We start from the raw sequence: 27,878 nt of genomic DNA, 5'->3' as shown, positions 1-27,878 counted from the left end.
CTTGTATTCTAAAACATTTTGTAAATATTAAAAAATACACAGTGAATGATGTCGCTAAAGTAATTTTATTACTTAATTGGAAAGTCAAGGAAAGCCTCTCAGAAACATAAAAAATGCTAAATGACGTTAGCCACCTCCACTTCATAAATGTTAAGAGGCCTATGCATTCATTTTCACAGTATAAACAGTCCCTCTCAGCGCTCACAAAGGCTCCGACACAAGACCGACTCTGTGACCTTTGAAAAAGACTTTTGCTTATAAGGGATAAGAATGGACCACTCTGGCTCTAACTCGTTGCGTATCAAACTTAAGTTAAAAAAAAAAAAAAAAAATGATACATGGGACCAAGTGTATCACAGTTCACGGACACTAAAAAGAAATCAAATAAAGAAAAGGACCAAGACTGAGCAAGTGCCCAATGGAAAGCAGTAATCCCAGAGTGTAAAAGTGTACACAACAGGTTAATATAAAAACCAGCTAAAATAAGTTAAGGTCACTTGCTACACATGTCTGTCTCCACCTTGAAAAATATACATATCTATTATATATATACAGATTCTAAACTCAAATTTAGTACTGCAAAGCAACACTGGCATATTATGCAGATAATAGCGGATAAGGCACAAGGCTTGAATTGTTTTTTTTCTAGGTTAACGCTAAGTAGGCTGAATAACAACCAGTACACTTTGGTTCAACAAAGGTACGTTTTTTACTTGTAATCCCTGTATTAATATGCGCTCAGTCTAAGTCATACTGCTAAACATTTTTCATTTTCTTCCTACAACACTTGTCCAGATCTTGCACTTGAAAACGTCTTTTCTCGTGTGTTTGTTCAGCCTGCCACTTCATTTAGCCATCGTGGACAGTTACCAGCCCCAGCCAAAGGCCGGACAAAATGCAAACGAAGGCGGCCTTCATTCTGGGTTTCAGTTTGTTCGGCTTCCTCTACTTCTAATACATAATGGGGCCAGCCACTGATAAAACATATGAGACACAGTTATGAGGAATGAAGGGCACAGAATTTAAAATAAAAAAAAATAATAAATAAAAAAAAAGTTGAGGAAAGTGCACCAAGGGTCATCAACCAACGTACAGCAGACCAGCCCAGTCCCAGCGTGTTGCTTTCCTTTATGACCTTTGACCTCAGCATACGCCCTGGAAAAGGAATAAAAAGACGAATGTGCTAAAGATGACTTTTTTTTTTTTTTTTTTTCCTTCCCTGCAACAGCGGGGATGTTCGGGTCCAGGTTTCATCAGATTGTGTGTAGCGTTCTAAAGACATTCTCTTGTCTAAGACCTTGGTATAAGTGAGTGAGTGACAGTGATTCATGCACTTGAGTGTTCAATGATGAGGAGCATCTCCACACCGCCACCACCGGTTAATAGCATTTGGAAAGTGGGAATCACATAAGCACTTGTTAATACACAGTTGCAATACAGAGATCAGGGAAAAAGTCCATTTGGAGAGATAGTACAGTTGAGTGTCCATCAATGGGAAGAGTCCGAAGCCCAGACCAGGTCAGGTCAGGTCAGCGGCTTGACGAGGTAGAGTTTCTCGCCCTGCTCGCTGGTGAAGATGGGGGCCTTCTTGTAGTGCTCCACCAGCTGCTCCATGGTGCTGAACTTACGCTGCCCGATGCAGTACAGGGCATCCTTCAGCTGCACCTTAAAATGTTTGTTCCTGCCCTGGGCCTTCAGGGAAATGGAGAAATCGTTCGGCTAGAGGAGAGGAACACAGAGAGACACTCAAAGTCAGATCCTAAATGCAACTGCATGCATGTCTGCGTTTGGTCGGTGGTTTTAAAAACCATCAGGAGCCAAGGTGCCTGCTGCAGCACGGGGCAGAGTCGCTGCTGGGCAGCTATGCGAGGAATGTCTCTCCCACTCCGGCCCTCGAGTAAATCCCAAACGAAGGACGCGTCGCAGAGCCGTGATGTCATTTAAAGTTCATACGAACAGACCACCCATTGATCAGAGGGAAGGACGCGCGGGCGAGGGTGGTGGAGACTAGAACAGTTCTGCAGTTTACAACACCAGCGCATTACAGCAGTCGTGTCGATGGGTTGGATTATTTGCAGCGGACGGTAAATCTACACTGTTATATAAATGGGACTTTATGTTCTATCAAAGTGTTGTCCCAAGAAAAGATGTAATTAAATATTTACAAAAAAGTACAGGCCAAAAGTTTGGACACACCTCCTCATTCAATGTGAAGGCATCAAAACTATGAATGAACACATGTGGAGTAATGTACTTAACAAAAAGTGGAGACCTGGCCTCCACAGTCACCGGACCTGAACCCAATCCAGATGGTTTGGGGTGAGCTGGACCCCAACAAGTGCTAAACACTTGAGCAAAGTGCTAAACACTCAGAGCAAAGAAACTAGAATATAAAACATGTTTTCACTTATTTCACCTTTTTTTGTTAAGTACATAACTCCACATGTGTTCATTCATAGTTTTGATGCCTTCAGTGAGAATCTACCAACGTAAATGGTCATGAAGATAAAGAAAACATATTGAATGAGAAGGTGGGTCCAAACTTTTATATATTTTTAAAAAAGCATGCGCAATGATAGAGTAATAGATAATCTATGTGCTGTAAAAAAAAAAAAAAAATGTAAATAAAATGTAAATTAATATAATTTTATTGCTGCACTTCATAAACCACCATAAACAGAGATTTGAGATGTGTAAAAAGCGTGGACCTTACCGAGGACTCGCTGTCCCTGATGAGGAAGTCACCCTGTTCACCTCTCTGGTTTAGCGCCACCTCCGCCTGGTGACGGGTGACTCGGCCGTAGTACCACTGTCTGCCCGCAAACTTCCCGCTAGCCGCGGGCGCAATGTGGTCAAACTCGGGGGTGGGCGGGACCACGTTCACCGAACTGTGATTGGAGTCCTGCAGCACAGTCACATAGTTCTTGGGCACCAAGCCCACCTGGCCGTCGACCTTCTGACACTTCCACCATTCCGGATCGTTCTCTGGCTTCTCGATCACGTCCATGACCTCGTCCTTTTCAAAGGTCAGCTCCTCGTCGCTGCTGGAGCTGAACGGGTAGAGGGCCTGGACGGAGTGCAGCACCCGACAGCCGTTCGCGCTCGGCCCATTCGGCCCAGACTTCTCCCTCGCGGTGCCCACCAGTTCGCCCCCCGCAGGCCTGTCCACGTCCTCAGTCACGTAGTTGGAGGGAAACCAGCCTGAGCGTCCATCGTAACTCCCTCGCCACCAGCCGTCACTGCACTTTTCCATGACGATGACCCTCGTGCCCTTGACCAGGGAGAGCTCATCCTCTCTCTCGGCCGCGTAGCTGAACTTGACCAGCGCGGGCATGTTCAGGTCGTACAGGCGCTCGCCGTACATGTCCACGTCTCCATCTGCACCAGAGGCAGCGCTGGTGCTCGTCTTCCTCTTCACCTTCCCGATCCCTGCAGGAACGGACAGACACGGAGAAATAAATACATCTTGCGGTTTTCGGAACAATCTATTTTTCACCATGTAGTCGGCCATTTTGTTTAAAGAAATGTTTTTATAAAAAATGAACACCACACAACGGTACTTTAAAATATGGTCATTTGTTGTTTTTGCTCAACAGACCTCCATGACACACTCACACCGACCCTGATGCCTCGATCAGGTCAACAATCAGACGTTATGGATTAAAAGCACTGACAATCTACATGCTGGTAGCGGGCGTGGTCACATTTAACATCCCCTGTGTACAAGGGGCATTATGAAGGTAGATAACGGAGGGAAACTGAGGAGAAAGGGAGAAGATGGATGCCGCCCCACACCTGAGCATGTGAAACCTGGGCTCCTCCCCTTTTTAAACTTGATTAATAAAAAAAAAAAAAAAACATTATACTCATTAAAAGTTCATCTTTTACGTGCCAGAAATAATTAGACCCCAATAAAAATGGCTGGGTGGGTATCAGCGATTGGAATAAATGTGTTACAATAATGGTGTGACTGTAATGGGTAATGAACCAAATATTATGTTACTGTTATGGTGAACATGACGCGTTACTGTAATTAAGCTGTTTTTATGCAACCAGCACACATTGAGGCAAGAAGAGGCGCAAGACAACCGCTTAAGTGATTGACCGAGGTCGAATTAAACTTCATGGTAAGCAGACCAGAGGTGGACACAAACTCAACTGCAGGAGAGACATGGCAATGGAGAAGTTCAAAAGTCGACTTTTACAGGCGTGACTCTTCCCTTTACTTTACATTACTTTACGCGAGCTCCACGAATGGAGGAGGAGGCAGAGCCACGGCCTCCACATTTATGACATATTTGAACAATTTAAGTTTCTTCCCCTGGTAATTGGTTATAAAAGTAAGTAATTAAAAGGAAAAGTAATTTATTTTTTTTATTTTTTTATTTTTATAAATCTTTTTATAAATGATTTTTTTTACAAAAATGACCTAATTGCAGGGTAATCCAGCCGCTCGGCCCCTGCACGACACCAATGCCTGGTTTTATTTCGACACAGGACTCGTGTGTGTGTGTGTGTGTATGATACCGCTTCTTCTCTCCGGGGAATGGTCTCCGTTAACAAACCCTCTTCTCATACTCAAATCTGGGTGGAGAGAAAAAAAAATTCCTGCTGCTGTGGAAGGCGGTGCAGTGTGATTTTATGTACAGCGATAATTTCGCCAGAAATGCCCTATTGTCTGGAACCTGGCGCCAAAGACGGCGCATGGACCCCAGCTTGTTCATTCCAACAGATCCACACACGTGAGCCAATGAAGCTCAATTGGTCAGTGACAGGATTTGCATTCACACTCATCACTTATGTGGTGACAGTTCTTGTGAGAATCACAATACACACGAAACACACACACAATATATACACACACACACACACACACACACACACACACACACACATCGAACTTTAAGAAATTCTTACTAATATTAGTACAAATGCAAATGTGCAAGGTCTAGTGTATTTAAAAAACAGAAATTCAACCAGGCCATGGATGCAGTCGGTCAAGACTCTGCACTTCCATCAAACCCAAAAGGCCCTATTTTCCACATCCATCTCGCCCACTGAAAAGGTTCGTGATTTTTCTCTCTGAACAAAGCATGGGTGGGGGAAAGAAAAATAGAGTAACTCGCGAGTTCCTTTTCCCGTCCTTGTAACGAGCGACACGCAGCAGCGAGATTCACAAACGTCATCATCACTGGGTCGTCATGGCTGACAGCTGGACCTTCAAATTACAGCACAGCACCGACTATCATTTTCTGCCCACGGCACTGCTTATCATGCAAACGTAACAAAGGCCGTGCAACGGTGGCGTCTGATTCGCTCCCAGGAGAGAGGGCAGTGTCAGCGCGTGCCTCGAATAGTTTCCATTCTCAAGAGAATACGGACTCAGTGCATTAAGAAATAAATACATTTTATATATACACACACACACACACACACACACACACACACACACACACACACACACACATACATATATAAACACATACATAGCAGTGGTCCTTCCCATCAGAGCCAGAGACAACAGTGATTTCTTCATTTCCTGCTGCACTCTACATGCACATTAAAATGCTGATGTGAATCGTTGCAATCGTTTTGTAATCTTCATATTCTAGCATAAACAACCTAATTCATTAACATAGAACCAAAAGAGACCGTGCTGGACAACATGCGCAGAAATGGTATCAATATTTGAAAGGCAATATCGGCTGTATATCGGTATTGGCCAATATTTGACTAACTTTTTAGATTTCGTTGCCTGGTGCAAACGTCACCACCAATATATAAATTAAAAAAAACAAACAAACCGATTTCGGCACAGAACTGTACATCCCTACTAAAGTTATAACCTGACTATACACTAAAAACAAATCTACATCGTGGCACCCACAGTATTCGGTTTGATTCACAATTTCATGCCTATAAGCTTTTTCCAGTCTGTGATGCAAGGCAGGGCCACTGAAATCCAGTAGCGGGAACTAAGCCTCGTCTTTAGGGAAGTTGAGACAGATGATAAGGGGGAAGCGTAGGGGTGTCTGTCTGTTGCCATGACGCTACAGGATTCAGGGGGGTCTGTGTCATCATCCTCGTCACCCCCACCCCATAGCAACCACATTTGCAATCATGGAGACAAACACCAATCCAGTGTTTCCCAATCCTGTTTTTTTTTTATTCCAACCGGCCACGTAGTCCCGTGCATGCACTAGTAATATCTGACAACAGGTCTCCGGAGAGCGTAACATTGTTCTACGGCTTTGTGAAGGAAAAAAAAAAAAAAAAACGTTTGTTTTAGAACTTCTAAAATGTCTAAATGCTCTCAGACATTCGGCTCTAAAATGAAAGCCAGATGGAACAACAGACACCAGCAATGATGCAAGAGGAGCCCAGCTCCATCAACAGGTCCTGGATGGACTCCAGAACACCAGTGCAGCAGCGAGACGCGAAACCAGAACTCCGGACGATTCCCCGCAACATGGAAATCACATTTGACCTGCAGGCCCCAAAAGAAACAAACATTGCCAGTAATGCGCTGCGTCGACTTGGATAATAGAAAAGAACCACATGTGTAGTACAACAAGTCGTCCAAATGCACATGGGAGCGTTTTCCAGCCCCGGCGGCCCCTCTGCCAGAATGTCATCTCTCAAACCTGAGCTTCATTAAGCTGACGCCGGAATGGAGAGGCGGCGGCATATGGCAACCGTAATATACAACCGCAGTCTCCAACATCTGCCCTTTCACTCCATTTCCTGTCCCGCTTTTCATCTTAGTCCAGGACAATCTGAGAAATAGTGCACATTTTCCACCCGAATTGTATATGCAATCCTATCTTCTCAGAGTAGGTAAGCCTGAGCCGAAATAGCTCAGTTGGGAGACCGTTAGACTGAAGATTTAAAGGTCCCTGGTTCAATCCCTGGTTTTTTGGCCTAGCGGTTAAGGAAGTGGCCCCAAATCAGAAGGTTGCCGGTTCGAATCCCGATCCGCCAAGGTGCCACTGAGGTGCCACTGAGCAAAGCACCATCCCCACACACTGCTCCCTGGGCGCCGGTCATGGCTGCCCACTGCTCACCAAGGGTGATGGGTTAAATGCAGTGGACAAATTTCACTGTGTGCACCACTCTTTACTCTTTACGTTTTGAAACAGGCAGGACATTCCTGGACAGGTAAAAATTGGACCCAGGACGTCACCGCCATCCCCTCTCCCCGCGATCAAGACGCTCCCTAAAGTTAAACGGTAAAATATTCATATTATTATGAATACTTTCATTCTATTCCACACTACAGGTGGTGAAAATAGCAAAATATTGCCATAAACTGGAAAAGCACCGTGTGGATCCCTTTTTCCACCATCTACTTGCATTTTTCAGAGCCTAAAAAGGACTTCGCGCGTTACTTTCGCGCTTTTGGCAAGATGAAAGTAGGATTTCCTTTTGCGTTGTTTAGGTGAACAAGCAGAACCTATAAAAGTGTCATATTCTGCCTCCGCCGCCCCCATTTTCCTGGCCAATATAAAACTGCTTTAAAATGAACTGGAGAGGGAGAAAGCGCTGAAAAACCCCGTTTGACTGAATTTATTGCATTAAAAGCCAATAAATGCAGTCATACAGCTTGGGGACATTAAAAAGTGGATGAAGTCACAGTCCCAACACTCCTAGGCGTCCTCTAAAGGGACAGACCAGAAAATCAGCCCCAGTTTCAGCAACGTCAGAAGGGGGAATCCCAGCTGACGGATTCGGGTCTCAAACAAAAAGTCCACACAGCCGGGGACACGCGGCCTAGCCTGCTTTTGTCCCATTTCCTTCAGTCGGCCCGCCAGGATAACAGCCCCGTCATCTGCCCCAAGTCCGCTGGGACAGAGAAACTTCACCGGGACATTTAAACCATTCCGATCTCAAGGACCAAACGGAAAAAAATGTCCACACAGTCCGATTAAAAGACACGAAAGATTAACGGCATTCCCGGACCCGTGAAAAGCAGCGGTTTTCATTTCCGAGACCCTGGAAAGGGTCCAGGCAAACACAGGCTGGTCGCCCCATCTTTTTGTTCCCAGTTTGACCTGTGGCCACGCTGCTGGTGACATCATGGTACAAACAGAAGGGCCCGGCAGAAGATCAGCAGGCTTCAACACACGCCAAAATTTCAACTAGGCTCAAAAAGCCAGGCCCGATGTTCCATCACCACCCCAGCAAAGTGGAATTTAAAAAAAAAACAAAAAAAAAAAACAATATAGCAACCGTCCATTCGAACAGAGAAAACGAACGACTAGATGGACTAAGTAGGGTGGTTGTAGCCTGCTGAACCAGAAGAGCATCGAGTCCCAGGTTCAAACCCCACGTACTACATCGTATCCCGGACCAAGAGCGTCTCCAGTAGTTACAGGGACGGTCCCCCCGATTGTAAGTCGCTCTGGATGAGGGCGTCTGACGAGTGCCGTAAATGTAAAAGACCAGTAACAGCCTGTCGGAATTCCCTTAGTCTTTTTTTTTTTTTTTTTTTTTAGAAATAATGGTCATGAGCGTATGAAGCGTGGAACTACGCCCGATCCTACACACATTCAGAGTACAATCTATGGGTCTAGTAGGGTGGTAGTAGCCTAGTGGGCAACACACTTGCCTGTGAACCAGAAGACCCAGGTTCGAACCTGTAAATGAAAATGTTCTAGACCTAGATCTAGACCTGTGGGTTGTGACGTCTGATTGGGTCAAGTAGACTTCCAAGTGAAAGTTGGTTGTAAATCTCACCACGGACATTAAGTGTAATGATTCCACAGTGGAGAACACGGGGACTTCTACATCACCCTGACCCGCTGACCTCTCCTCACAAGAATGGACAGACTTATTGCCCTTTTCCCCACATAATAACCTACACCCTCCTGTCCAGCCGCTACAGGAAAATAGAGGTAGAAAGTGAAACGAGAAAAGCGGACATGACAGCAGCTCGGGGGGGGGTTAAGCGTCCTCTGAAGCTCGGCTTTTGTCTGGAAATTCCTCCCGCTTCCCACTTGCCAAGTCACTGCACTCCGCAACGCCCTTCCCAGTGTTCAGCGGGAAATAAAACGCTCTCCAGCTGAGCCGGAGAGAAAGAGCGGGAGGGCGGAGGACGGCGGCGAGGGGGGCCCCGAGAAGCGCGGAGGAAGGGAGACTCGGCCGCCACTCGCTTCCTCCTACGCTCCACGTCCCTGCCCGGGAGCGGCAGAAAAATCTGCCTTAAATTAGACGTTTTCCGCTTCCCTCGACTCGGAAGGTGGAGGAGTGCAGCAGAATAACAGGGGTAACACACACACACACACACACACACACACACACACTCATCATGCCATTCTTTTTAGAGACTCAACCTCCCGAAAAAAAAAAAAAAAAAAAAAAAAAAAAAAAAAAAAAAAAAAAAAAAGTCCTTGTAGTCTCACAACCACCAGGGGGCTCCACAGCCGACAGCTTGCGGGTCACAATGTTACAAATTCCGTAAAAACTTCCGTAATTTGTGAATAGGATGTGCACATGAACATCACTAACAGCGCTTAAAACTTCAATTTTCCTGATACAAATGCACAGAAAAGAATAGGATTGTTAGCTGGCTGAAAGCTACTCAGCATGTGCTTGCCACCTTGTACAACATCTCCACAGATCTTCTGATCTTCCGGAAATGGAAACAAGCTTAAAAACTGAAATTCATTCGCTTTATATTGTGCGCAAGTGAACATATATGAACATGAGGGTTGTAGTAGCCTAGCGGGTAACACACTCGCCTATGAACCAGAAGACCCAGGTTCAAATCCCACTTACTACCATTGTGTCCCTGAGAAAGACACTTAACCCTGAGTGTCTCCAGGGGGGGACTGTCCCTGTAACTACTGATTGTAAGTCGCTCTGGATAAGGGCGTCTGGTAAATGCTGTAAATGTAAATATATGCTTTCATATAAGTCTTAGACACTTTTTCTCTTTGATCCAGTCCCACAATGAGAGTTCCCAGGATGCGCCGCATCGGTGTCTGTAGCTTTAAATGCTAATGAGGTGGAGAGTGGCCTATAGAAGTTGAGGGGACACTCGCGGAAATGACGTCATCAACACCTACCACATTCACGAACCACAATGTTTGCCGCAGACAGGAATGTCTACATTCTTCCAGGAAAAATTTAACTAACCCACTGGTTCGTGTGATGGAACTAATAATAATTGTGCTCATTTTTACATCCTTCACACATTTGGAAGCCATGACGGTCGGTGGAGATAATGTTTTATGGGATCGGTGGGAAATTGTCTGGGCGGAATAAGCATGAGAAATGAGAGGTAACCTTTCTACCTATGGAGTCATAAGGGGACAAATTCCAGATCAGACCGTCTGAGCTGCTGCCCTCTGAACAGCAAAACACTCTTTACACATATCGCCATTTCCATCCACTGCAGGACCATAAACAGGCCAGGGGAACTCGTATTATGTTAAATAAAGTGACATTTTAATGTCAGGGGACCTTTACAAAACCCTCCTAAAAGTTTTGACTAGCAATGTAAAACATAAAGAGCGTGGTCCTCAGTGATACCAGAGTGAAGATGAGACCGAAGTTCCAGGTTCACTGAGAAATGCAACATTAAAAATAGCATTTTAATCGTAAAACAAAGCGCCGCTAGAAAAGCAGCTGCGCTGTGAATTCAGGTGGGAATTCAAACCCACACCGCACACATAAAGATGGGACTTTGGCATGATGAGGTCAGTCGGCAATAATCTGAAATGTCGCGAGGGTGTGCCCTTTGCCCTTTGCAATGACAAGATGAACGAGTGCAAATCAAAAAGTCGTAGCCCCCGGCGTAAATAAGCGCCCCGTCTAAGTGTGATGTGGCCATGGAAACTGTTCTATGAGGGAGGGGCACCAAATCCCACTCCGGGGTCGGGGTCCGGTAGGGTCGGTCCTTCAGGAGGCTAATTTTCGGTTCTCTCGTCCGGCCTGTGGTGACATTCCGACGCGTCTGTTACTCACCCAGGCGCACGGGCCTGGCACCCAAAACACACGCCGAGCTTTCCTCAGCGCTCGGGGCGAGGGGGTGGACATGTCCCGCACACATACGTGGCTCTGTTAAGACTTTTCCCATGAAAGGCGGGGGGGTGGGGGTGGGGGGGGGGGGTTACTCCAGACAGAGAGAGAGAGAGAGAGAGAGAATTAGCTCGGTCTGTGATCCTGATTACCACGTCTCTGCGGTGCAATTACAAGGTTCAGCTGGAGCTCTGAAACCCTCGTCCACCCCGGGTTGGAGAGACCAGCCTCTCCCAGAAACCCCCGCTTCCAGCCTTTTTACGTAAAGCAGCACACATCGCAGCAGATTGCCACGCCTTTTCCACATTCAAGCACACAGGAGAAGAGAAAGAAAGAAGGGGGGAGAAAAAAAAAAAAAAAAAAAAAGAGAAAAACTGTTAAAAAAAAAAAAAACCCAAATAAAAGTAGATTAAAAATGGATTTTAGAAAGAAAGTGTGTCCTCGTGTTGCTGGAAAGGCAAGTAAAAATCGGAGGAAAAACTCACGGAAGAAGTGTTTCAGAAGGCTTGCCATGTCCATTCCGCACTCGACGCCACAGCCGTCCCTTTCACTCCCTCTCCCCTTCTCTCCCTCTTCAGCGCCGAGCAGCCGCGAGAACTTCCTGAAAGTCCAAAGCTATTAGTGGAGCGGCCCTGCACCCGCCCACACGACGGCCGGCAGCCAATGGGAGGGCGCGAGGGCCTCCTTTGAAGCCCCACAGCTGCTGGCCGGGCCCCCACGCAGTCCCCGGGCCTCACCGCCACGGCAACCGCGCGTCTCTCAGACCGGGCTTTCTGTCACTCCACACGAACGGCAAGTCCGCGCTGTCCACGGGTCTAACGTCCGCGCTCTGAAGCCTCCGGCAGCACAGAGGCACGCTCGGCGAAGAAAGCCCCGGCCAGATACGGCAGACGTGCTGACGGAGCGCCGCGGCTCCCCTGGAAAGCGCCGTGTCTTGGATTACACCTTTTGGAAGCACCTGGTTCGTGCTGAGGGCTGTAATTTGGGAGGTCACTTTGAATGAGGGACTGCATTTCCTCTGTGTGTGTGTGTGCGTGTGTGTGTTAGGGGGAAGGGAGGCGGTTTAGCTGCAAGTCTAGAGAAAGACAGACATCACCCCGGCATGGCCGGTTTAAAACCAGTCATGGTGGAAAACACACATTTGCACGAGGAATAAAAAAACGCATTAAGGACCATTTTTATACAATTGGAGATTGTATAAAAAACACTGACTTTATATATATATATATATATATAAAATGTAAGTCAGTGTTTAAAACAACGCGCATTAAAAAGAAAATCTCAGGGACACGATGGTAGTTAGTGGGATTTGAACCTGGGTCTTCTGGTTCATAGGCGAGTGTGTGACCCACTAGGCTACTAGCACCCTGGGTATTAGGTATGTGCCCTAATGTTCCTTTTTCCTGATTATAAGAACCAAACTGTAGAATGTGTGGGGAAAAAAAAAAAAAAAAAAAAAAAAAAAAAGATCACCCATCATGTGACATTTTATTGATTCATAAACTCAGGCTCCCGATTTGTCCCAGATATTATAAGCGACCAGACGCGTTCTCCATAAAAACGGTCAAAGTGAAATAAAAGAAGGCCCGAGGCGCCCCGACTTTCACCAGCAACCTGAAGCAGTCAGCGCCGCAGGGAAAGGAAGAGCCGGCCGGGCCCCCCTCCGATTCCGGCTCCACTTGCATTTAATGAGCGAGGAGCCCCCCCCCCACCCCAGCCGCCGTCCATTACTCCAGAGCATGACCCGCCGATAATAGGCAGCACTGTCCCCGTGCCGCGGCGGGGAAGGGGGGGAGCTGACATTTCATCCAGGAGTGTTTATACTGCTCACAAGCGGAAGGACTAAAGCCGTAAACCTGAACCGCTAGCAGTGTGGCTTTCAAAGCGAAGACCTTCTTTCCCCCCCTCAGCATATGCAGCAATGGGCCTCGCGACCCGTCGAGTCGAGAAGTAATCATTTTTCCGCATCTGAGGCCTCAGGTCATATCTTACGGTGACCTCTGCTGCCGTAATGCAAAAGTTGGTCTGGTTCTCAAGCAATAAATAAATAAATAAATAAAATCGTTACCTGTGACCATGAGCTTTACCAAATTAAAGTGGTCCACGGATGGCCCTATTGTGTTGAAAATAACTAAAATGCATATTTTCCACACAAATGTGATAATAAATCGCATTAAAATCAGCCGAATCTACTGACAAAAAGATGTGATGATTATATTACAAGGAATGACGTCCAGCTTAATAGATATACAATAATGATATCCTCATCAGGTATAATGTTTCTCATGGCTTCATCCCGAAATAAGCGAGGTTTTTTTTCTGGTGATTTTCTCCACAGTGGGTGGAACTTGTCGTTTGGCGGTAAAGCCGGCTCATATAGAAGGAAAAATCAGATTACAGTTTAACATCATTACCTCTAGGCTCTCTGCACACCGATAGCTGGGATATCAGCTCGCTCATCTGACATCATACACCGAGCACAGCACCTCCCCGGGCGCCTGCCGTGGCCGCCCACTGCCCACCGAGGGTGACGGTTAAAAGCCGGGGACACGTTTCACCGTGTATCGCATTCACTTTAAACGAGAATGCTGAATAAATATTTGGCCAGTTCAAATCCGCGCAGCGCCTTCTCACCAAGAGAGTCCTTCAGGTTCTGCACGAGCGAGGCCTTGCCGCCGCCGTTCCGTCTCTCCACGTAGTTGGAGGGCACGAATCCCGTCTGGTTGGTGGCATTCCGGACGTGCCACCACGACTTGGAGTCGTCCAGCAGCCAGAGCCGTTCGTTCTTCTTTATGTCCAGTTCCTGCTCCTGCTGAGCCAAATAATCAAACTTGGCAACCACGATGACCTCCTCAGTCATGCTGGTCTAGGAAAAGAGAGAGAGAGAGAGAGAGAGAGAGAGACGGTGCGAGTTATTGAGAGATATACCAACTAACATCTATTCCTGTCTCGACGCACCACACCACGCGACCAACAGGTGGGGCTGTAGACTACATCTGCATTTTATATTACATTTAAATATACATATATATAAAAAAAAAAAACTTACAATATAAAGTCAGAGGAAGAGTTTTTGGAATCCCGATCACCACAAAACAGGAATTATGAAGGATAGTTTAGGTAAGCAGTATTACTAGTGCATCCTGACGCCAACAGGTCAGACAGAAACAATAAAAGTCGTCCCACATTTCACTCGCCACCCGTCTCCTCCTGGGGACCCTGTATGCGCAGGCCACAATCGTGCGGCTAAAAATAAACGACCCCTTTCACCCGCGGTTTCCCGAGCTGAACGCAGTAATCGATTCTGCGTCGTACCTGTGACACGTCGAGGCTGCAGCCTGGCATCAACGGGGAGGAGCACCTTCATAGAACCGCCCGATATGTTCATTATTAAAACTAAACTGTCTAGGAAACAAAGCAATTCACTAGTGATTGTTCATTATCACAAGCAATATAGAATTGCAAAAGCATACACAGCATAAAAATAAATTCAATTAAAAAAAAAAAAATTTGCCCTGGCAAACCAGACACATTCATACAGAAAATAGTCTGAAAGAAAAGTAAAGCATTTTCAGTTCCGTTCAGGAAATGCCAATCCTGCCACAACTTTGGAACGAGCCAGACTAGGACTAAATTATGCAGAGAACACGGAAATAGTGACTTGCTCAGGGACACAATGGTAGTAAGTGGGATTTGAACCTGGGTCTTCTGGTTCATAGGCGAGTGTCTTACCCCTAGGCTACTACCATCCCGTCATGCCTCCCGGGACTGGCAGGCTGGCACCGCGTCCATAGCGCAATAACAGGATAAGATGATATTTCTATCAGCGGAAGCGCCATGTAATAATCACCATTCAGGCTCTTAAATTCAGACACGAGAATTAGTTTCCACGTTTTATTGACCATTTGAATTGTATATTAAATTGGTCTTGCTGGCGGCCGTGCTTTGCTGGCGTTCTGTTAGATTCGGATTCATTAGGTTATTAGGAGGAATATTACTCCTTCCTGTCTGTCTGCTCTAATTAAACCGACTGGTGGGGGGGACACCACAGGAGGTGGCTGCTACAGCTCAGGAACCGGCAGCATTAATGGGGTGGACATGCACTTCCCCCGCCTGTGTGGAGAAAAGCGGCATCAGATCCGGGTTCAAGGACACGGACCTCTGTTCAAAACAGGCTTGTAAACTGGGCACTAAAAGTGCTGCTGAAGCATAAAAGAGACGTGGAAGTTCCTCGTGGAACCTCAGACAGTTAATTAGCCCATTTAAAAAGAAACCAAATGATAATTATTTTGCATGTTAGAACATTCTATTATTAATGTGGAATAAATTGAATAAAATAATAGTGCTGAGGATCAAATGCTGACCAGCAGACAGAGCAAAGGGGGTTAAATTCTCTGAGCAGAGAAACGGGAGGTCATCATAAGGGGACAAATTCCAGATCTCTGAACGGTGAAGCAGAATGACCAAGGCACTCTTTACACCTACCGCCATTTCTGGCCACTGCCGTACCATAGACAGGCTAGTGGAACTCATATTAATGTTAAATCATCTCACTATTTTTCATAATAGGGGTCCTTTAAGATAATAAAGTTGGTTAAAGTGGTTATGGGTATGTTTCCATTCAAAAACACTTTTAGTCCAGGACCTGGCTTAATCCCATTGTGTTTTTCCAACCATAAATATTTCACTTTAACATCTGACCATCAGGATTGCAGCAACATAGGGAAATTTCCCTAACCCGTTGTGAACAGGAAGTGCGTGGATTTGTGCAGCGTGGCAAGTCACGACAAACCAGACCTCATGACACCAGAAACCGGCATTTTCCAACTACAGGGTTCCCTGAGTCAACTAGTGCTTCCTGCCGCGGGACTTCCGCCACAACAAGCCAGCTTACTACACCATGTCCAACCACAAGCAAGAAATCCGGAGGTGGGGAGAACATGCGTCCGGGCCCCCAATACTCTCCATTTCCCCGTAAAAAAAAAAAAAAAAAAAGAAATTAAAACTGAGCCTTTTAATGTAGTTTAATACTGTCTGTATTCTGGCTGTAGGCACAGACAACTTCATCCCTTTATTCCCAGTCCTCGTGATTGAAGTTTTTCAGTGTTTTCTGGGTAAGGAAGCGGCTCCGTAATCAGTAGCGCGAATCCCGAGCCGCCAGGGTGCCACCGAGCAAGGTACCGTCCCCACACACTGCTGCCCGCTGCTCACCAAGGGTGACGGGTTAAATACAGAGGACACGTTGCGCTGGGTCGCCATGTGCTGTGCTGTGTTTACAACTGCAATAAAGGCCAATCGTTGCTCATCGTCCTCGGGATTGTCCTCGGGTTAACACAAGAGGGTTCAAAGTTGGTTCAAAATGGAAATTTCTGCCCACACTTGTGTTTCTGCCCCCGAACATTTCTCCTGTGTTTCAGGGGCCGCAGCCTTGCTTTCCGTTTGCCATTTATATGCTTCTCTGGTGAAATAGTCCCTTATGAATCGTGGTTTTACATATTTACAAATATCAAACATTGATCAAAACTCCTGTCCGAACACGAGCCATGTTGGAAATGGTAATAAATCTAATATCTGCACAAATGTCGCAGCAACGGTTCCAATGGAATTTATGTTGTGTTCACTAATGCAGCCATTTTGTGTTGATCTTAGTATAGCTAAAAGCGGATTAGACAAGGAATAAAGTGGTCCACAATCAGATATTACTCCAAAGTTGAGTATCTGTGGTATCAATCAGTATTTTCAGTCATCAATTACTATTTCTTATTAATACATTTAGTTATTTATTTATTTCTATTCAAACTCATTTTCAGAGAAAACAAGGACGTCTCTAAATGACCCTACACAAAATTACCCTAAGACAATTTTAAGGAAGGAAGACAGCATGGTGGTAGAGTTAATAACGGGGAACTGTAGCTCTGCCAAAAATGCCCTGGTGAGTAGTGAAACTAAGTTCAATTTTTTTTTTTTTTTTTCTCCCCTTGCTGACTAAGGGAATCATCCTGGTGGCTTTTTATTCCCACTAGGGCTGCAACTAACAACTATTTTGATAGTCATCGACTAGTCAGACTATAAAATGCAGAATTATATAACGGCTCCTATGTTTCTAGCACCTTTGAAATAATAATAATAAAGATACTTCGCTCAAAAAAGGTTTGGAACAGGTTTGAATGAGGTCATTGCCATTCTTCTACCTGTGGGCTGGATGCTGTTGCGATTCTCGTCAGCGTGACGTACTGCGCGCGTTACCCGTCTCCCAGAGGTCCCGGCTGTCCCCAGCGTATCCACAGCTGCTCCCCAATGCCTCCAAAATTGAATAAAAGATACCGGAAATCCACAGCATTTCAGTGAAATTTCACCAGCCAGGGACAACAACGGAGAACAGAGTTGATTGGAATCGGAGACCCCGTGAAGAAGGAATTTTCAGTCTCATTTCGTTTGCTGATCTGAGAGAGCGTGCAGGAGTGTATCTAGGTAGTATTGTGTTGATGTAGGAGGGCGCAGTTCCATTTACAGCCCTTTAGGCAGCATCAAGGATTTGAACTCAATGCGAGCAGCTACCGGGAGCCAGTGGAGGGAGGAGAGAAGAGGTGTAACATGGGTGTATTTTGGCTGATTGAAGATGAGGCGGGCTGCCATATTTTGGATCATCTGGAGTGGTTTTATGGTGACTGCAGAGGCTCCAGCCAGGAGAGAGTTACAATAGTAGAGTTTGGAGATGACCGTGGCCTGGACGAGGAGCTGCGTAGCCTGTTGCGAGAGAAAAGGCCGAATCTTGCGAATGTTGTAGAGAGTGAACCTGCAGGATCTGGAGATCGCAGCAACGTGATGGTTCAAACTCAGTTTGTCATCTATCCAAACTCCAAGGCTTTTTGCAGATGCCGTGGGTGTTAACAGTAGCAAGCCAATTTGAATTGAGAGGTTTTGCTGAGGGGAATTGTTGCCCGGAAAGATCAGAATCTCGGTTTTGGATAGGTTGAGTTGGAGGTGTCGCTCAGACATCCATGCCAATATGTCTGAGGCCGAGATTTTTGTTGCTATAGTAGCATCTTCTGGTGGGAATGACAGATAGAGCTGGGTGTAATCAGCATAAGAGTGATAAGAGAAGCCATGTGATTTGATGATGTGACCAAGTGAGTGAGTGTATATTGAGAATAGAAGGGGGCCAAGGACAGAGCCTTGTGGAACCCCTGTGGTTACCCTACTGTTACCGTGACAGAACGTGGGAGGAATAGTTAAAAACCGCATTACATGGTGGGAACGTGAGGGTGATGCACGCGAACCCCGCTTCCTCTTTGAGCTGAACCCCGCTGTGCTTCTACTGGTCTGGGATCAGAAGCGCGTACACTCCACGGTGCGTTTGCTCTGAAATCAGCAATTGACAATCATCGTTTTTTTCCCTGACAGCTCCAGCGACGCCTTTCTTGTAGCACTTTGGTGAATTCACGACTAATAAGCCTAAAAACCCGAATAATTCCGTGCTGCGATGCATTACAACGGCTGTTCTTCTCAGTTCAGCTCATTCATGGCATCTTCATGGCAACTTTAAGGTGCGGGGAAACATTACAAATTACGGAAGTTCATCTGATGAAAATTGGGGATGGAGTTACCCAATGTGCTGGTGTCAACAGCCTGCGGCAATGAAAATGTGGAAGTCAGAAGTTCTTTATACGCCACTCTGCAGTCCCCCTTCACGGTCATGGTTCCCAGGGGCTTTCTGGTCAAATTAGTCAATCTTCAACGTGTATATTTATGTGATCAGATTACTATTATCTCACTATGAGATCCGCTTTTCAGAAAAATAAATAAATAAATAAATAAACAATAAATTTACAGATTGCCTAATGAAATAAACAGGAGTGACATCACTGCTCCATTGCTGGAAGCAACAAACATACAGCAGGGCGATGGCAGACGAACACTTACTTCCCACGATCGGTTCCCTCATTCTTATCTAAACCCTACGCACAAGTTAAACAAACTCTGCACCTTAGAGCACCACCACCTTGGACTTTGGGCAGTGGTGGCCTAGCGTTTAAGGGAGCGGCCCCGTTATCAGAAGGTTGCCGGTTCGAATCCCGATCCGCCAAGGTGCCACTGAGCAAAGCACCGTCCCCACACGCTGCTCCCCGGGCGCCTGTCATGGCCGCCCACTGCTCACCAAGGGTGATGGTTAAAAGCAGAGGACACATTTCACCCACTGTGTCACCGTGTGCTGTGCTGTATATCACAATGACAACTACTTCACTTTCACTGTTTCCACCCCATAACACCCCTGCAGCGGAGTGCCACCAGCCTACCCTACGTCACATGGCAAAGACTCGTTCCTGCACCGTTAAAAAGGTCCCAATCATGTAATCTCAGAAAGAGACTTCCGATACAGTATAAGGGGACCACTAACTAGTTGTCATAGATCTAGCTAGCCTATGAACCAGAAAACCCAGGTTCAAATCCCACTTACTACCATTGTGTCCCTGAGCAAGACGCATAAGACTGTCCCTGCAACTACTGATTGTAAGTCGCTCTGGATAAGGGCGCCTGACAAATGCTGTAAATGTAAATGTAAATCCATCTAGTTGTCATAGATCTATCCATATATTTCATCCTTACACAGCACTTCCTGTGGAATGGAAAATAAATAATTTAAGTGGATTTTTCTTTTTATCTGTTTTTTTATTTTTTAACATGGTAGGTCGAAATTTGAATATTGTGACAACGTCAAAATGCAAGGAGTTTAGATTTTTGCGTCAGAAATGACGTACATGTCCGCTACCCCCACCAGAGCTGTTAACCAGTCTTGTTAAATTAGAGCAGCGTTTAAGAATCTAAACCAACAGTTGTTTGCAATATTTAGCGTTTAATGATTTGCATATGTTGGCTAAATTGATAAGCAAGTTGTGTACATCGCTGCTAAGTTAGACCTGCACTTCTCCCCGAACATGTTCGGCCGCACAATTTCTTTGCAACAATAGTTGCACAAAAGCGACTTATATGCATGGCACATGGTAAAAAAAAATGCAGTGTTATCATCTTACACGTGAAAAATAATTCGCGGATCCTGGTGCTTCCCCCCGCCCTCTCTTGTGGAAATCGGGAGTGTTAAAAGTTGTCGACTCCTGGTCTAGAAATATGATTTGGTCTTGGACGGTTTTTAAGTAAAGACCTTGAACCATTTTTATTTTATATGTTGATTACTCTTATTAAGCCAAGCACAAGTAGTTTCATACTGAAAAAATACTTTTAACTATTTTTTTTTTAGATATTTGAAATTTAAAATGGGTCAATTTGACCCGCAACATAACAGGTGGGTTAAGTAAGAGCCCTGTGATTGTATCGTGAATTGTCTGATAACACACTGGCGCCCATACTACACGTTAATAAGTAAAAAAGTAATAGTAAAAGTCCACGTAACATAACGATAAACGGTCTCCTACTGCGGTGTGATCGACTCGCTTCGATCCAAGGTTATCATGAGAGGTGTGCCAGTGATGATAAAATACACGCACGATCCTTTTTTTTTTTTTTTTTTTTTTTTTAAACTCACGTGCACTGGAGAGATTCCACGCGGCTCCGAAGTCGTGGATCGGTCACGGTTCCTGTCCCGTTTCCAGCTCCACGCTGCGCCCGCCGTCTTAATCAATCCGACGCGAATCCGCTCGGTCAATACCAATATCAATACCACGTGTTCTAAAAGACACGCCCACCGACGAAGCCGGTTGGCTGCTCGCAGCTCCACTCTCTGCAGTCATTGGTTCCCAGCGCTGTCACTCGCCGCGCTGAGGCGCGTTTAAAACGCGCGTTGCGTTCTTTACGGTTCAAGGGTGCTAAGATGCATTAACACTTGACTAATTACTGCTTATTATCAGACAAGACGAAGGCTGCTATTCGCCTATGAACCTGAAGACCACAAAGTTACAGGTTCAAACCCCATTCGTGTCCCTGAGCAAGACACTTAACCCAGAGTGATAAATAAAAGCTGGACAGAGTGCATTAGAAAAACAAACTGGGCCCACAGTATGTCCTTGTCCTCTGACATAACTGGTCAGACATTACGCTATTTGAAAAGTGGTCATTAGCAAGATCTCAGTCTATTCCCAGTTGTCCAGAAGCTTTGTCTGGACCCTTCAGCCCAGCGTGATGTTCAAACGGACAGGCCCAGCACCAACCGGAAGCTGGTTCTGCGGTTCTCACACTGACCAGGGTCAAGATCCTCATCTTATGAACATAAACAAAGTGGACAGGAAGACGAGCCGAACAAACGCTGCAATTTAGCAGAGCATGGGGCATTTTGCATTGAGAAGTTGATCTTGGAGTAAAAAAAGCAGGGGAGTCCGTCCAGCCTCGGCTCAATCGGGTATTGTGCGCATGTGTCCTGGCTGTAGAGGAGCAGCGTCCATCCGATGCCGTTCCGGTCCGGAAATGTCCTGTCTGAATCCTTAAGGATTAGAATTTCATATTTATTGCTAATTTATTGCTCGTGTAACATTAATTTATGTTGTTTACCAAGCAACCAGAACTACTTCCCTGTTTTATAACCTAAATCACTAGTTTCTTATCTATTGAAACAATGGAGCTGCGGCCTTAAATGATCACAGCCAATGTCTCTGAGACTACTACCACCTTTAAAAAGCAGTTGAAAACCCACTTGTTCAAAGAGTATTTCAGACGAATCTAACACTTACACACACACACATGCACACACACTGCACAAAATTAAAATAAATAAATAAAACCCCACTTACTACCATCGTGTCCCTGAGTCCCTAAGGTGCCCCTTAGGTGCCACTGAGCAAAGCACCGTCCCCACACACTGCTCCCCGGGCGCCTGTCATGGCTGCCCACTGCTCACCAAGGGTGACGGTAGAGGACACGTTTCGTTGTGTCACCGTGTGCAGTGCTGTTTATCAATCACTTCACTATTTTAGATTTAAATTATTAGATTTAATAATTCGATTTTTAATTATTTAATTCGATTTTTAATTCTTTTAGGTTTTAGATTATTTTTAAAGGCACGCTGTATTCTCATTGTAATGCACTAATGTATTCTGCATATTTTACAGCTTTCATCTGCAGTATTTTTCACATTAGGGTTGCATTATGTCGTACTGATTAGTTCATGTCTGTTAGTTGTGGCGACGACACTGGAAAACGGGTCTGCCCTCTTGTGGAAACCGCCAGGAAACGTGGCATCACACGTCAGTCAAGAACAACACAGTGACGACAGATTCTGATGCTTGAAATATTTACTGTTTTCTTAATAATCCCAACCAAGTACTACATTCAGAGTATCACATGCAGGCCTGCAACGAAACAGAATGAATTTATGGAACCGTGTAGTATTAACATGACTTTTTTTTTTTTTTTATCATGATGAATTTCAGCGACTTTTGAAAGTGAAGGAGAAAATGAACCGTGACGAGATTTTGTGACGAAGTGTTGACATTTCCACCTTCCAAAGTATTGGCCAGATAATAGCACTGATTATTCAGGATCCATTAAAGGTCTCCTGACATGAAATTTTTTTTCTGCTTTCACATCGGCCTCGTTGGTCCCCAAATACCGTATCCGACGGCTGCGTTGATCGATGAGATTCCGTATCAATGATAAACAATCTCACAAAGTGAAATTTCCACGTCAGGGGACCTTTAAATGTTCAGTGTCGCCTTCGTTATCTGTTTTCCCCGGCGCGTGGCGACCCGCTCGGTGGCGTTTTGACCGCGGCCGGGGTCGGGCCCGCGGCCTCGGTGGCGCCCTCTCTTGCCCTTGTTTCCTCGAGTCCCCCTCGCGCGAGTCGCATCGATCGCTGTCACGGGAATGCGATTAAATCCTCTCGGGGCGGCGCGCGGTGAGCCAAAGGTCACGCCAAAGGTCACTATTCCCGGCTGAAACTAATATCTGTGAATCGTAGGTTTTTTTTTTTTTTGGCTTTTCTGCACAGGCGTCTTTGTGACATTAAAAAGGGCAGCGAAATGGTTTGAAGAAGTATGGCGCCTTCCGGAACTTTACGAACGGCAGACGGACACGCGATCGGAATGAATGGGGAACGGACTCGGGATCATTTGATGGGCGAATCCAGGATCTCCTCGTACTCCTCCCTCCGGCTCTTCCCGACCCAGTACAGCTTGACGGCGGTGAGCGCCGCCACGCTGAGGACGATGACGAGGCCCCCCACCACGTCGTAGGCGGACGGGACCATGTGCAGCACGATGAGCTGGAGCAGCATGGCCACCACGATCTCCAGGTGCTGCACGGTGCTCACCAGGGCGGGGTGGAACTTGTTGAGGGCGTAGTAGACGCCCAGGAACGCCACGGTGGAGCAGACGCAGATGCCGATCAGGTAGCCCCACGTCTCCCCGTCCAGGGGGATGATTGGCTCCTGGAGAATAAACATGGTGGACGCGCCCCACACCGTGCCCGTCCAGCCGAAGGTGAAGAGCGCCGTCCACATGCTCACGCGCTCTTTGATGGCCCGGTAGACGATCATGGACAGGGCCGCCGTCAGGCCCGCCATCACCGTCATGGTGTAGCCAAAGGCCTCCTTCCAGAAGCCCGTCAGTTTATCTTCTCGGAGGATGTCGGGGACCATGACCAGGCAGAGGCCGAAGACGCTGCTCACCACCGTCACCACGTCGGTCAGGCCCAGGCGCTCGTCGATGAGCAGGAACGCCAAGACGGCGCTGAAGACGGTGGTGGTGGCGCGCCACATGATGGTGCCGTTGCTGGGCGGCACGATGGCGAAGGAGGTGTACGCGCAGGTGATGGACACGACGTTGCAGACGCCGTAGAGGAACAGCCGCAGCCGGTAGCCCTCGGGCCCGAAGGGGGCCTCCCGGCGGTAGTAGACGGCGCCGACGGACAGCACCTGGATCACCGAGCGGATGAAGAGCAGCTCCAGGGACGGCACCCCGGAGCGGTCGGCCGCCAGGCGCGTGATGAGGGCCACGCAGCCGTGCGCCAGGGCCGCGCCGAACAGCGCCGCCCAGGTGACGCGGGAGGCGGTCACGGACGCCTCGCCGAAGCTCTGCAGCTGCCCGCCCACGCCCCGGTCCTTGTGCTTGCCGTCCGCCGCCCCGGGGACGGCCCCGGCCCGCCTGGCCCCGGTGAGACGCTTCCTGTCCGAGGTCTCCTCCAGGAACGAGCCGAAGTCCTCGAACGACGGGGCGTCGTCGTAGCCCTCGTCGCCCGGCTGCGGGAAGTGGGTGGCGTACTTGACGGTCACCGCGTTGGGGTGGATCTTCACCCTCTTCTTCGGGGACAGCAGGTGCTTGGCGGGAGACGCGTCCATTGTCCTACAGGTTCTAAAAAAAAAAAAAAAAGAGATAGATTTTTACACCAGTGAAGTTCAATGGAGCTGAGAGTGTAAAATCTCCCTCTCTCTCTCTCTCTCTCTCTCTCTCTCTCTCCCTGCCTCATCAGAGATGCGGTCCCTACGTGCAGATGTGGAAGCCGAATGACGCACAAAAGAACGCGGCGACGGAACATTGGAAATGCAAATCGATCGCCTCGAACCGAAAGGAACTGTGGAGAAACGGCTGCTTGGCCGAAGCCAAGGTCATCCCCGGCTCCCGAGAGCGAGAGGACGGGCCACGCAGCGGCGGCCACCGTGCGCGTCCGCGTCCGCCCGGAGGTGCCGCAGGGCCGCTCACCTGCTCCCTCGGACCGACCTCCCGGGACGGAGTCGTGCCGGGGACCGCGGTCCCCTCCGCCGGACGGAGGGTCGAGGCGCGTTTACCCTTCACCGTCGGCGGGGTGGGCGGGGCCGGAGCGGAGAGGGGCGGGCGTCGTGCGCGCTCCCGCGGGGACGTGGACGCGCGTCTTGATCGAGCGCAGGCTGTCCTAATTGCAAAGCGTCATTAAATATGAAACGAACCGAACGGATCGTACAGAACGACGTAATGAACGGCTGCTGTGTGTACAATGTAGGACCCCGATCCCAATCGACTCTGTTCTCCTTTGTTGTCCCTGGCTGGTGGGACAACTTGTCCTGCTCCATTCGACTAGCCGAGACCACCACCACCTTTAAGAAGCAGCTGAAAACCCACTTGTTTAAAAAGTATTTCAAACCAATCGAACACACACACACTCACAATAATAATTATTATTATAATAATTCGTCCAGCACTTAACAATTCCCCTGCATGTTCTATTCTTGACAAGTTGGGCTCATAGTTTTGTAACTCAAAATCTATAGAAACTGAATGAGAATTGCTGGTGTCGTCCTCTTTGGATAAAAGCGTCTGCCAAGTAAAGTAAAGTAAAAAACTCAAAAACCCAGGACCATGTTAGTCAGATACAGTTTTTTTTCCCCACTGTTGGGATGGCGATGTTTGCTCATGTGCAATTTTACCCTGAAAAAAGAAAACACCATCTTAACGTAAAAATAAAAATTGAAGTAGTCTGAACTAATATTTTAGCATTGCCGTAGCCAAACAGACCTGCCGTCAGTAGCATTACAGTCAAGTAAAAAATTCATTCAACAAACGACAGCTACGAAGCTGCAGTTTTATGCCAGGCTGATTTTTAAGCGTCGTGAGTAGTAATAATTATATACTTTATGTCAAAAATGATTGATGGCATTTCTGTATGAGGAAAAAGCGCGTTATTTATGACCATCTACCCTTCTACATTCTCCCCTTCTCCACTGGACAGTGGACACTGTGCGCGTAATTTATGGCCTTCTCCCTTTCTGCCTTCTCCATCGGACCCTGCGCGTAATTTATGACCTCCTTCCATCCTTCCCCCTTCGGACATCTGTTATGTAAGACAAGTATGTTCCCACGATGTCCATTCTTACATAAACACTTAGACAGGTTTTAAAAACAGATGTCTTACCACTCGTTTACAAACTATGGCTGTTGTGGAGGTGTTATAAGCCAGCATACCATTACCTCTTTCTCGCAAACACTGAATCAACGTGTGACATACAAATCTCACACACACCTTAGAACGTTCTTTTAAAACAGAAACCTTATTTTTAAGTGTATGGTTTTACTCAACTACTGTTTCAGTGTTTAACACGTTTAAACACAATACTTACATAGACTTATTTTAAAAATACAAACGGATACTCTATTCATATACTGACTGAAATATGGTAGAACCCCCATTTTGTATGTAGGAAGTATCATAGCATCTTTCAGGACATACTCTATCGCTCTATCCCATGTGATGCATTACAGATGTCATATACACTTAGACTAACTTTAAAACATGTTTCCTTATCACTTGTTTACAACTACTGCTATTGCTGATGGCTTATGCCCCATTTCTCCCAATGACATCCCTTTCCCCACGCACATCCCTCCCCGGGTTCATCACACATTCTTCCCCGACACCTAGCAGGGTCTCATATTGACACACACACACACACACACACACACACACACACACACACACACACACACACACACACACAGACCAGAACAGAAACCTTATTTAAATGATATATGTTTTAAAAAACTGTTTCTAGTTAAAGAAAAACTATTTTGGCTTCAAACAATGTTAATTTCATACCCCTACTGTTAAAATAAATGAAACCGTTTTATGATTTCCCTCACACACACACACACACACACACACACACACACACACACACACACATACCCCTAGCACATCCTCCAAATCTTTTTAACACCTAACGCACCATATGTTTTTACAACGTGAGTCATCTGTTTCCACCATTCTCGCAAACGCCGAATCAACGTGTGACCTTTTACAAATATCACACACCCCTTTAGAACTTTCTTTTAAAACAGAAACCTTATTTTTAAGTGTATGGTTTTACTCAACTACTGTTTCAGTGTTTAACACGTTTAAACACAATACTTACACAGACCTATTTTAAAAATACAAACGCATACTCTATTCATATACTGACTGAAATATGGTAGAACCCCCATTTTGTATGTAGGAAGTATCACAGCACCTTCAGGACATACTCTATCGCTCTACCCCATGTGATGCATTACAGATGTCATATACACTTAGACTAGCTTTTAAAACAGATTTCTTATTACTTATTTACAACTACTGCTATTGCTGATGGCTTATGCCCCATTTCTCCCAATGACACCCCTTTCCCCACGCACATCCCTCCCCGGGTTCATCACACATTCTTCCCCGACACCTAGCAGAGTCTCATATTGACACACACACACACACACACACACACACACACACACACACAGACCAAAACAGAAACCTTATTTAAATGATATATGTTTTAAAAACTGTTTCTAGTTAAAGAAAAACTATTTTGGCTTCAAACAATGTTAATTTCATACCCCTACTGTTAAAATAAATGAAACCGTTTTATGATTTCCCTCACCCACACACACACACACACACACACACACACACACACACACACACACACACACAGACCCCTAGCACATCCTCCAACAAAGCTTTTTAACACCTAACGCAACATATGTTTTTACAACGTGAGTCATCTGGTTTCACCATTCTCGCAAACACCGAATCACGTGGGACTTACAAATCTCACGTGCGCACACACACACACAGAGGCCTATTTAACAAGAGAGGCCCACGAGGTCTTCATTCAAACGGTTCGACATCGCAAGGATCATCACCGACTATGGACTCTCAGTAAGTTTTTCATAACACATAAACTATAAGTCTTGTTACAACGTATGTGTGTGTTTTATTTATTTATTTGTTAATAGGTGTAACTTTTCTGTAGAACCACTCGAAGGACCATCAAACCTGGCGTGTTTTGAAACACCGGGGTTCGAAAGTCTATGGACCGAGGGTTTTGGTGCGGGTGATTCTGAACCACAAATTTCATACCAAGGTAATTGTAAAAACCACAGATCCTACTAATAATAATACCACTACAT

General features: G+C 46.3%; 2 protein-coding genes across 5 annotated transcripts; both read right to left on the bottom strand.

Moving 5' to 3' along the window:
- Nucleotides 1-46: 46 nt before the first annotated feature.
- LOC114788397 (cytoplasmic protein NCK1-like) lies at nt 47-20,678 on the bottom strand. Of its 4 annotated transcripts, XM_028976938.1 has the most exons (5): nt 20,564-20,627; nt 14,338-14,427; nt 13,657-13,888; nt 2,714-3,429; nt 47-1,719 (listed from the first exon to the last, which is right to left on the bottom strand). In XM_028976938.1, the coding sequence occupies exons 2-5, from the start codon at nt 14,365-14,367 to the stop codon at nt 1,525-1,527; spliced, it is 1,173 nt and encodes a 390-aa protein (XP_028832771.1). In that variant the 5' UTR covers nt 14,368-14,427; nt 20,564-20,627; the 3' UTR covers nt 47-1,524. The 4 variants fall into 4 exon arrangements, with proteins under 4 accessions (XP_028832771.1, XP_028832772.1, XP_028832773.1 ...); XM_028976939.1 differs by lacking the exon at nt 14,338-14,427 and having other exon boundaries at nt 20,564-20,678; XM_028976940.1 differs by lacking the exon at nt 14,338-14,427 and having other exon boundaries at nt 13,657-13,883; nt 20,564-20,676.
- A 1,566-nt stretch (nt 20,679-22,244) lies between these two features.
- slc35g2a (solute carrier family 35 member G2a) lies at nt 22,245-24,810 on the bottom strand. The gene is made up of 2 exons (XM_028977750.1): nt 24,666-24,810; nt 22,245-24,317 (listed from the first exon to the last, which is right to left on the bottom strand). The coding sequence occupies exon 2, from the start codon at nt 24,302-24,304 to the stop codon at nt 23,075-23,077; it is 1,230 nt and encodes a 409-aa protein (XP_028833583.1). The 5' UTR covers nt 24,305-24,317; nt 24,666-24,810; the 3' UTR covers nt 22,245-23,074.
- Nucleotides 24,811-27,878: the final 3,068 nt, after the last annotated feature.

The sequence above is a fragment of the Denticeps clupeoides genome, chromosome 4, assembly GCF_900700375.1.
Source record: "Denticeps clupeoides chromosome 4, fDenClu1.1, whole genome shotgun sequence".
Lineage (NCBI taxonomy): Eukaryota > Metazoa > Chordata > Actinopteri > Clupeiformes > Denticipitidae > Denticeps > Denticeps clupeoides.
Note: the sequence above shows the minus strand (reverse complement) of the source record. Positions and strands in the feature narration are given on the sequence as shown.

Excerpts from the sequence above, each read along its gene's own strand:
- LOC114788397 (XM_028976938.1), bottom strand. The coding sequence starts at position 14,367 with ATGCCAGGCTGCAGCCTCGACGTGTCACAG. Across the intron at positions 3,430-13,656 it reads GAACCTGAAGGACTCTCTTG|GGATCGGGAAGGTGAAGAGG; the intron begins GTGAGAAGGCGC and ends CCGTTCCTGCAG. Across the intron at positions 1,720-2,713 it reads TCAGGGACAGCGAGTCCTCG|CCGAACGATTTCTCCATTTC; the intron begins GTAAGGTCCACG and ends CCTCTCCTCTAG.
- slc35g2a (XM_028977750.1), bottom strand. The coding sequence starts at position 24,304 with ATGGACGCGTCTCCCGCCAAGCACCTGCTGTCCCCGAAGAAGAGGGTG.